Here is a 10,227-nt window from a genome sequence, read left to right on the forward strand (position 1 = left end):
CCATGCATGTCGTAATTATATAATAGAGAATCTTTATTTAGTAATTAACAAAATATGTGTAAGAGCAATATTCACAATTTCACATATATAGATTTCATCATTTCAGAGTTTCACATAAACATTTACTTCATTAACGGGAGTCGATCACTTCATTTTATCCATTAGTATAAATATATCAACAACACTGTTTGTCACAATACAAAGTGCTAGGCAAAATTGCCCATATATATATCTCTTCTAGTCATAATCTGTCAAGACATGAGGTTTAAAGGCCAACACTTCTGGCCTGAAAGCTTTGATAATTGGGTTAAGTAATTTCCTCACAATATCCTTCACAAGTGAGGCCTTCACTATCTCACATTCATAATCGATAATATTTTCTATTTGATAAAACCTTTATAACAACACAATGTAATCAAGTGAAAACCAGTACTCCATGTTCAAATTGGTTGTTCTTTCATTCCCACATTCCCATTCCACACTTTATACTGTTAGGGGAAAAGTAAGGCAGGGAATAGGGGAAATTCTGACACAAATTATGTGCCGGAAATGTTTCGGCGTGGTTACATAAATTGGTGGCATCACCCCTTGACAGCTCACTTGCATGAAGAACCAAAATGTGCTGGCCGTCTGCATTGTACAAATCTGATGACAATGAAAATTGTTCCGCATCAGTTGAACACCAGTTTTACAATGCATTATGGATATTAATCCATTGCAATCCTTGAAATTTCTGCAGCACTTACTATAAAGTGAATTTATCATGCCATTTGCTTTTAGGTTTTTAGGCATAGGACATCTTTCCCAGGTAGTTGGCGGGAACGTAGCCTTTCTGTCCGTGAGCCTCAGCTAGCCACCAGTCCTTGTTCCCGCCCTGGTCAGAGAACTGAAGGATCCTTACGTGCTGGTACTCCTGTAACGTCAACTCCTGCTCACAGCGTGCTTGGAACGCATGCACCGCATAAAACTGGAGAGAAAATAAGACAGAAAATAACAAAATGTCATTTAGCAGATGCCTTTTTCCAAAGGGTCTTAGAGTGCTTTTTTGTATACTTCAATGAGCATGTTGGGGTTCAGGCATCATGCTCAAGCGACAGGTAGACTGCGGACATTGGGGTTCTATGAACCCACCACTTTCAGGCTGTGAACAACCTCAGCACTATAAACTGTCCTGGCACCATAGCTGAAATGTCTGGGTGTACATTGGAGCTTTATACACCAATACGTTCTTCACTGTAATATAAAGATATGGATTGATGGATTCAAATGTGGCTATTCTCAGTGCTTCTCCTCCAGTAGTCTTGCAATTACGGGGACACACACACACACACACACACACACGCACACACACACACACACACGCACACGCACACACGCACACACGCACACACACACACACACACACACACACACACACACACACACACACACACACACACACACACACACACACACACACACACACACACCTGCTGAGGGTCCTCGTCCACTGACTCCTCCAGGTCCTGCAGGCCCTCTAGCTCCCCCTGCAGGCCGGACAGGATGGAGCCGCTGTCGGCCGTGTGGAGGCTGAAGCTCCGCAGACTGCTGTTGCCGCTGCCTGACACAAACAGACTGAGGTTGTCAAAGTCCTCATCCACCAGCTGCTCCTGGGGCTGCTCCACCACGCTCTGCCCGGCCCTGGTCACGTCTCTCAAAGGGTTGTACTGCTTCAGGAAGGTGGAGTACACGTAGCCCTGGGTACCTGAGGGAGACACACACACACACACACACACACACACACACACACACACACACACACACACACACACACACACACACACACACACACACACACACACACACACACACACACACACACACACACACACACAATGACACAATTTGTTATTATCTGGATCAATAGGAGGAGTGAATGCTGATAGACTTTGTCACTTTTGCATTATATAGTTTAGCATGGACGGGTCCTTTATGCAAGGTTGACTTGTATAACAGTTGGTCGATGATACCTAGCTCTATCTTGTTTGGAACATACTTTATTATAGTTTAGCCACTGTGCAAATAACTTTTAATTAACTACGTTGCTGGTATTCCGTGCCATTATATAGGCCTATGGCAGAGGATAACCATTCCAATGTAGAACTGGAAGAACAGATTAGATTACACAGATAATAATGGAATAGCCTAAATGTTATGTAATTTTCATTTTAATAAGATATTAATGTGCATCTTTTTGAATCCCATTGTGCATCTGCCATCATTCAGCTTGATAACCCATGAGAAAACCTATTCCTATTTCCTAGACTGGGTAGCCCCGCCCATTCTGCCGGCGATTTGAATTCGCCCTGCAGAAGGGTCTGGAGAAGAGCAATACGTTTCTTTCTGCTTCCGATCCGATTTTGCGGGAGCCAAAAACCGAGCTGGCTTCTCCCCCCCCCCTGGCGCGCTATTGACTGGTTTAACACACAATGACGACAGGGAAGCGGCGGCAAGCAGCCAATTGCGTACAGAAGTAGAACCAGGACCGATGATCACGCCCCTTGAGCTGAATAAAATGAAAGCTGCTTCCCCAGGCTTGGTCTGTCAATAGCCAGGCTACCTATTTCCTAGTCCTATTTCCACGATTGCAGAAGCAGAGGTTCAAAAGAAGAACAGTGACTCATTGAGTGCAATATCTAAAACAACCGTACGCTGCACAAACTGAACTCTCGGACTCTCAGGGGAGGGAACTGTATGGATCTACAGTTCCATCTACTTCCTTTCCAAAAACACACAGCCATTAAGAGTTGCTAGTAACACAAGTAATAAAGAAGTGTCAGGCTGATAACAGTTTTAATGCATTTTTCTCTGTGAATAAGGCCTTAAGGGAGCATTCTAATACTGTTTGCTACAGATGCAACCCTAAGCAAGAGAAGAAAGAAAGAGTGAACAGACGGTGTTGTGAAGCAACCATCTCCAGGCAAACAGAACAACCATGACATCAGCAAACCCCTTGGGAATTTGTCTTGCGTGTTGAGTTAACATATCAGTGTCAATAAGGGTATTTGCTTATTTTACTCCAAAAAATAAGATTGTTGTGTAAAGGGTTGCAATGAATAAACACACACACACACACACACACACACACATGCATACACAAACACGGACCTCCGGTGTGGACGAGCCAGCGGCTGCTGCTGCCGTGGGGGTCGCTGTCCTCCAGCAGGGCCACGAGGTCCCCCTCCAGCAGACTGAGGTCCTGTTCCTGGCTGCCGTTGCACTTCCTCTTCAGCTGGTAGAGCTGGGAGGCAGGGTACTCGGACAGCAGCCACACGCGGTCCGGCTCCGTCTGATGCTGCACCTCCTCCACCTTGACCACCCGGACACCAAAGCAGAACGGGAGAAACAGGATGGGCAGGGTTGATTTGGGTTTGGTGTTTTTCGGCCGGTGCTTGTGTTTTGGGAGTCAGCCTGTTTAGGCACCGATCACACACCTAACTGCTTCTATGAGGAGGGATCCCTCCTCAGTGGGGGGTTTCAAGGTCTCTTCTCTTTGAAATTGGGGGGTTATGAGGTGCCCATTAGAAGGTTTGGGTTCAGGTGTGTTTGGCTGTGAATCACCGGCTGAATAAATTTACTAATATGGGCTAGACAAATAAAATGACTTGACGTTATGTGATTTATATGGAACAAATGGCAGTGGCAGCCTATGCAAATCTATAGTGCAGTAGTTGGATTAGATCCATTCAATGGATCCATTAATAGATTCTCTGGATACATTCTCTCTTTAATGCGTCATCCTGAAGTTAAAGGTATTCTTGATCTAGTTTTGTAAACTAGAATGTTCTTCCACCTCTGCACCAACCAGAGGTGCAGGAGTGTATTACGAGAAATATATAATAAAAATACCTTAAGTTTTGTTTTTGGGTGTGTGATAACAATTGTATATTTAACGCCTTATAATAGTGTTACACAGCTGAGGTAGAAGTTAAAGCACTCAAATCATACGTTCCTCTTTCAGCAGTAAAAGTATTCAAGTGCTGTCCCTTGTCTCCTGGTTGCTGTGGCCACAGCATACACTGTACTGTGTTTAGCTACACATGTATAGAGAAGTCAATGAGGGGGGGGGGGAAGAAGGTAATACCAGAGGGCTTTGTTATAGTAATGACACTGAGAGCAACCAGATCCACTCTCAGGCACACCGCCCTGACAATAACAGAATGCGGTCCTTTGCACATGATGGCATTACAGCCAACCCCCCCGGAGGGTGATTCCCAGGGCGGTTGTGTCAGTGAGTTGCCATGTGCCCTCTGTTGTTCACAACTATCTCTGTGTGCAGTTCTCAGACTTAAGACTCAGATCTCCCTTCATGGCAACCCTGCCACAGCAGAACCTACCATGGGTTTCTTCTCTCGTTGGCGCTCAAAGCTGACCTTGCGCTCCATCATTTTCTGCGCATTGTCCTTGACGAAGGTCAGATTGTTCAGCTCGTCCATGAGGCTGTTCTGCACCTCGTTGATGTTCGACAACGGGGCCTGGAAAAAACGAAAAACAAACCAAAACCATGAGAAGATGGAAAACCTTTCCACAACTAATTGGTGTATGCTTCTGCTCTGACGCTGATGTGAGATTTCCCATCTGGTACATTATTAAAGTTGACCTATTACACCACCAGGTGTGATTGTGATTCGCCGTTTCAAGCTTCTTTTTTTTAATTCTGCCTCTTCTTACATAACAAGTGGGTGTGTCCACCTCGATGTGTGCTGGATCTACCAGCCTACCCAGTGGACGATAGCAAATGATGGATGAGCTGTAGTTGCTCATCCATCCGTCATACTTCTTGGTGGACACAAGCCCACGCGTGACTTGTGACGGCTAATCACACGCTGAGGTCTGAGGTCGCCTTATCTGGTGGTTGGGTCCTGGCGGTGTTTTGTTCAACGCGCGCGCATGGCCCTCACAGGCAGCTGGTGCTTGGAGGGGATGTTGTGCCGGGTGGTGTCGGTCAGCCCTCGGAGCAGCGCCGCCAGGAACACCACACAGTTGACCAGGATGGTGTGCGCCGCCGCGTTGAACCGCTGCAGCTCCTCCACCAGCTGGCCGTTCAGAGCCACGTAGTCCCGCCGGGCCGGCAGGTGGGCGTCCGACACGGGCGAAGGGGCGGAGGGAGAGGGCGACGGCGAGGAAGAGGGGCGGGAGGAGGAGGGGTGGGAGGGGGAGTAGGTGGAGGAGAAGGTGGAGTTGAAGGAGGAGGAGCGCTCCAGGCGACTGCAGTAGTCCAGCAGTTTGTCGTAGCGTTTCTGGATGAGCTTCTGCGGCGCGGAGAACATGCCTTGCAGGCAGGTCAGCGGGGTGAGCACCAAGCGCTCCAGCTGCTCTTTCTGGAGGGATGGTGAGGGTGGAGACAGTAGAGGGGAACACAGGTGATTACAAACACTCAGAGCACAACCCTAGACCCTCTCTTATTCTAGCTTCCTAGCACAAAAACTCGGCATATGCAAAAACCCTTACTTCTGCAACGTGGAGGAAGGAATTCATGCAGATTTAAAGTCAGTTAAATGGGTGCTGGGGTTTTCCCGCAATGCAAAGACCCAATTGTTCAAGTCAACAAACCATTTGAAACGATTTTACAGTTCATTCGAATATATGCAGTTGAATGTGTTTGCACAGCACCTCTGCACTGCTGAGCGGAGCTTTTTCACAGAGCACATTATACAAAGAGAAAGGGTGCAGAAGAAAACAAAAAGCAGAGACACAGCTAATGGTTTAAACATTGTTTAGTAAATAAGCAGTCCGTCCCACTCACAAAGTGCTTATAGGGGTCTGGGGTGTTCTCGTGGTGTGTTCCATTAGTGATGTGTTTATGGGAGTCCTTCACTATGATCTCCAGGTCCTGGACATTATGGACCGCTACAGCCACCATCTCCTGCGGGTGGGGTTGGGGGGTGGGGGGAGGACATGGGAAAAAGACGATGGGAATCTTTAAAGGGCTCCTATTTTAGGAGCCCTTTAAAGTTTGATTAGCCATTACGAGTGTGATTAGCCATTACAATCTGCCCTACCCAGTGACATAGTGACATCACAAGTGGGAGTGTCCCCCCGGATGTAGGACGGATAGATAAGCCTACCAGTTGCTACTGTCAACTGGGTAGGCTGGCAGACTGATCAATCATATCAGCATACATCTGGGTATGACACTCTCACTTGTGATGAAACAAAGTCAAAGGGCAGGGAAGATTCTGAAATGGCTTGTAATGATTAAAAGTGCCAGCACGTGTGGGAGCTATCGTCTGAGTAGTACCTGTGCTTGCTGCAGATAAAAGTGGATGTCCTTGACCAGTTGCTTCACCGCTTTCTCCAGGCTCCTGAACAGCTTCTCTTCCTTGTCGAACGCTTCGTCCTTAACCTACAGGTGATAAGGAATATTCAGCCTCAGCGTCATATACACACCTCTCTAAGGCAATCACCTGTACAGGGCATATACATACGTCCCGATCCGGTGTTAACCTTTAATTCAAAGCCGCCATGTTTACACAACAGAGTCAACGAGTGCAGGGGGAATGCTGCTCTCACCTGAGATTCGGCCCCAGCGAGGATCTTGAGATAGCCGGCGAATCGGTCGCCCTTCTTCCTGATGGAGCGGATGTTGATCTTTTGCAGTCTTTCTCTCAGCGAGCCTTCGTCGTCGGCCCGCTTGTACTTCATGACTGGGAGGCAGATAGGTGTTGGGGGGGAGATTGGGAGAGGGGGGGGGACATTTAGGTACAGTGGTGTTGGTTTCACCCATTTCAATCTCAACACGTATCACAAACCACACGGGCCTTGAAGCAAACACATGTCTCCATTATCATAAGCACAGCAATAAAAAGGATCCTGGTGTTTGGTTAGTCATAATAAATAACACAGTTGTACAGTGTGATGAAAGTGCACCTCACACTACTACGCTCTGACGTGTGAATGGGCCTTTGGCTAATCATTGAAACGGCCCAACCCGTAGCCAAGCCGGCGTCTGGATATATAATCGCTATGATTTGTGTACGTGTGTGTGTGTGTTTGTGTGTGCATAGGGGTGTCTATTTGTGTGTGCTTTCATAAATGTCGACCCTGTTAACAGGCTACAAGGGCCTCCATGCTCACAGTGATGTCTCTCAAATGCTAATCGCTGAACTGTATCATTGTTAAACAAAGGAAAAAACGATCATCCTCGTCATCATCATCATCATCATCATCATCGCTCACCGATATCCTTCCGTCGTTTGAACTCGTTGATGTTGACGTTGATGATCTTGATGGCGGTGTAGGCCTCCTGCAGAGGCAGGTAGTCAGGGTGGTCGTTGGGGGTGGCCTGCCACAGCTCTCCCAGCAGGAGGGGGTACTTCATGATCCTCTGCACTGGCTTGATGAGCAACGAACCCATGTTCAGCAGGTTGGGCTTCCCTCTGGTGTGGGTAAGGGTTAGGGTTAATGGCTACGGTTGGGTTATGCTTTATTATTATCTATTATTATATCATTTAGAAAAAAAAAATTCATACAAACTTAACATAACATGGTACTTACTCAAGGTCATATATTTGCCTGGAAGAAAATGTGCAGAAATAGAATTGATGAGTTATAGATTCCCAATATGACTGTTTTTTTTCCTTGATATTTACAAAGAAAGAAATATACTGTTTGGTTAATGTTTCAAGGCGTCTTCTTACTTCAGAGATAGAATACATGTGTTTAAATGCTGTTTAATTTCCTCGTCTCTCTCGTAGGTCTTGAGAAGCTGGTTGGCCTCATCGTGGTGGTAGCAGTAAATCTTATAGACGTCCTCCAACGCTCCCTTGGCCTGGATGAAGATGTCCCCTATAAAAAATAACATAAAAGAGCGTCGACAAGACATACTTTTTTAACAGAAGCTTTAATCCAAATCCACTTCTAAACTCCAGATGCATGTCATTAAGGAATGGAGCCACTTCTTCCTCTGACTATAGAGGACCTCATAGAAGAGCAAGCAGAGTGTAATCACCAATGACGACAGCCTCCAGGTCGGGCTCCGCTGTGGCCTCCTGCAGCTGGAGAACCAGGGCAGCAGACACCTCACATGCAGCCTCCATGTTGGTGAACAGGCGGTCCACATCCACCACCTGGAGGAACAGACAACATGTTTACCTCTAACACTTATTTTTGTTTTTCGTCTATTTTGCAGATTTTTTTTTTTTTTAACATATATACGAAATTGCAAGTAGGGGTTATGCATCTTGCTCAAAGCATCCCTGAGCATTGATGGACATTGTGGACATTGAGGGTTTGAACCCAGAAACATTTGGCTCAAACACCTGAGGCACTAGACATAATTCCCCCCCCCCCCCATCACTTCTATAAAACCGCTGAATCATTCATTGTTTCCTCATGGATTTTTGGATGGACTGGGGGATGGTTAGTGAGCTTGATACTTCCACACTGAAGCACTACTCTAGGGATAACATAATCTAACGCAGGTGCCAGCGTACCTGAAGCTCCCTCAGGGGCTTCACCACCTCTCGCACGCAGAGCTCCATGTCCGTGAGGTAGTCTTTCTCCGTCTGTACCAGCTCCTGGATGACCTTCGCCCTGCGGCTCATCTTCCTGCAGCGAACCTCCTCCGAGTCGGGCGGCAGCGGCATGGACAGGGCGCTGGGGGTCATTTTCTCTAGAGGGAACCGAAGAGAAAGAGAGAGAGGTGGTGGGTGAGGTGATGACATTCCAGAGGAAGAGGACTGCTGTCTGTTGGTGAAATGTGGAGTCAAAGCTGAATAGGCACACTGTAAATAATAGAAGACAAAGAAAAGTATTGGGTAAGATTTGCTTTATTATCCCCAAGACGAGAAGAATGAGAAAAACAGAGGGTAGTACTTCTAAGTACTTTTAATCGCATCCTAAATTAAACAGTTACGGATGAAAATAGATTCAGTTGAATGTAGAATCACCGGCTCGGTGATTCTGCACGCAAGACTGACATACCCTGGCCTACAATCACCTGACTCCTCCGCAGAAATTAATTTCATTTGACTGAGCGCCAAAAGGCCTCATTTAAGAAGCCAGGCAGGTGCAGCAGCCTGTCAATTACTCTGCTGCCCTAATCTTCCCCTGGCTGATGCTCAGTGTTGGCATAAGGTGTGCTTGACGAAAGCAATGCTTCCACTCCTGCTAATCGCCTCCACGTGCCACTTCCTCTTTTGGAAGGGAGAGAGAGATGGAGAGAGAGATGGAGAGAGAGAGAGAGAGAGAGAGAGAGAGAGAGAGAGAGAGAGAGAGAGAGAGAGAGAGAGAGAGAGAGAGAGGTTCAGAGTCGTGTCGTGTTACGGAACACATCATCACGCTGCTGTAATCTGCGAGTATTCTATCTGCTGTGAGACAGTGAGGAAGCACGACGGTGTGTGAAAAAACACAAACAGGCACACACATGAAAACGGGCATTTTGCAATGTGCACTATCTCTGCACAGGTGCAAAACCCAGCAAGTTCATCCCCAGTAAAAAAATTATCACACAGGCACACTAAAGTATTTGAGTGTTGTTTTTTTGTACAGCTAAACATGGCTGATTGATTTGTTTTGTGTTACTCAATATATTCCATTTAAAGCATTTAACACAGCATACTTTACTTACTTCCACTAATGAGAAAAAGTTATTGGTTGGGGGTCAGGGCTGCCCATAAACCTGCAGCTTGCGACTTTAATGCTTCAGCAAAATACATTGTGCAAGGAAATTGTAATTTACATGCATACACACAATGCAAACAGTACAGAACAGGTACAGTGTAGATTCAGCTTTCTGGGGCACATTCCTACCATAGATCAAGGTGATCTGGCTTATGCTTGGGTAATGGACGGGGTATAGCTTTTCAATGTGTGTGTAGAAAGGAACGTTCACCTTGATAGGAGCTCCCATGAAAGTGGATACAGGGCCTTTCACCGCTCGGCCCATTCAGAAGGCCCTTGAACGGAAGGGCCCGGAACACAAGGGTCTGGCTGTATCGTGTGTCCAACGGCGAGCAAATAGGAAATATTAGACCTTGCTACTGAGTTTCTGATAGCACACACTTGAGTGAGTTATTTATCTTTGCATAATATCTCAACGTGTATTGAGAAGGAATGGCCCTGAAAGAGTACCACTGTGAGGGTGGCCATCTGAATACCTTGTTGAACTATTTATATTCAACATAAAATGTAATCCAGTCGTAAAGCTGTACTTACATTATGTGTTTATTATTATATTTGTAAAAC

At 46.3% G+C, this 10,227-nt stretch overlaps 1 protein-coding gene across 1 annotated transcript in view; it reads right to left on the reverse strand.

The window, feature by feature from the left end:
* Positions 1 to 12: 12 nt before the first annotated feature.
* Positions 13 to 10,227, reverse strand: part of arhgef38 (Rho guanine nucleotide exchange factor (GEF) 38) — a 12,915-nt gene continuing 2,700 nt past the window's right edge. Inside the window, exons 2-14 of the mRNA XM_060047584.1 lie at positions 8,475 to 8,653; positions 7,991 to 8,108; positions 7,680 to 7,827; positions 7,537 to 7,554; positions 7,219 to 7,418; positions 6,553 to 6,686; positions 6,281 to 6,385; positions 5,786 to 5,905; positions 4,941 to 5,360; positions 4,377 to 4,514; positions 3,148 to 3,349; positions 1,470 to 1,744; positions 13 to 967 (exon numbers count right to left, since the gene is read on the reverse strand). Of these exons, the coding sequence (XP_059903567.1) occupies positions 785 to 967; positions 1,470 to 1,744; positions 3,148 to 3,349; positions 4,377 to 4,514; positions 4,941 to 5,360; positions 5,786 to 5,905; positions 6,281 to 6,385; positions 6,553 to 6,686; positions 7,219 to 7,418; positions 7,537 to 7,554; positions 7,680 to 7,827; positions 7,991 to 8,108; positions 8,475 to 8,653 (2,240 nt within the window). The 3' untranslated portion in view covers positions 13 to 784. The remainder of the gene's footprint in view (positions 968 to 1,469; positions 1,745 to 3,147; positions 3,350 to 4,376; positions 4,515 to 4,940; positions 5,361 to 5,785; positions 5,906 to 6,280; positions 6,386 to 6,552; positions 6,687 to 7,218; positions 7,419 to 7,536; positions 7,555 to 7,679; positions 7,828 to 7,990; positions 8,109 to 8,474; positions 8,654 to 10,227) is intronic.

The sequence above is a fragment of the Gadus macrocephalus genome, chromosome 3 (genome assembly GCF_031168955.1).
Source record: "Gadus macrocephalus chromosome 3, ASM3116895v1".
Taxonomy (NCBI): Eukaryota; Metazoa; Chordata; class Actinopteri; order Gadiformes; family Gadidae; genus Gadus; species Gadus macrocephalus.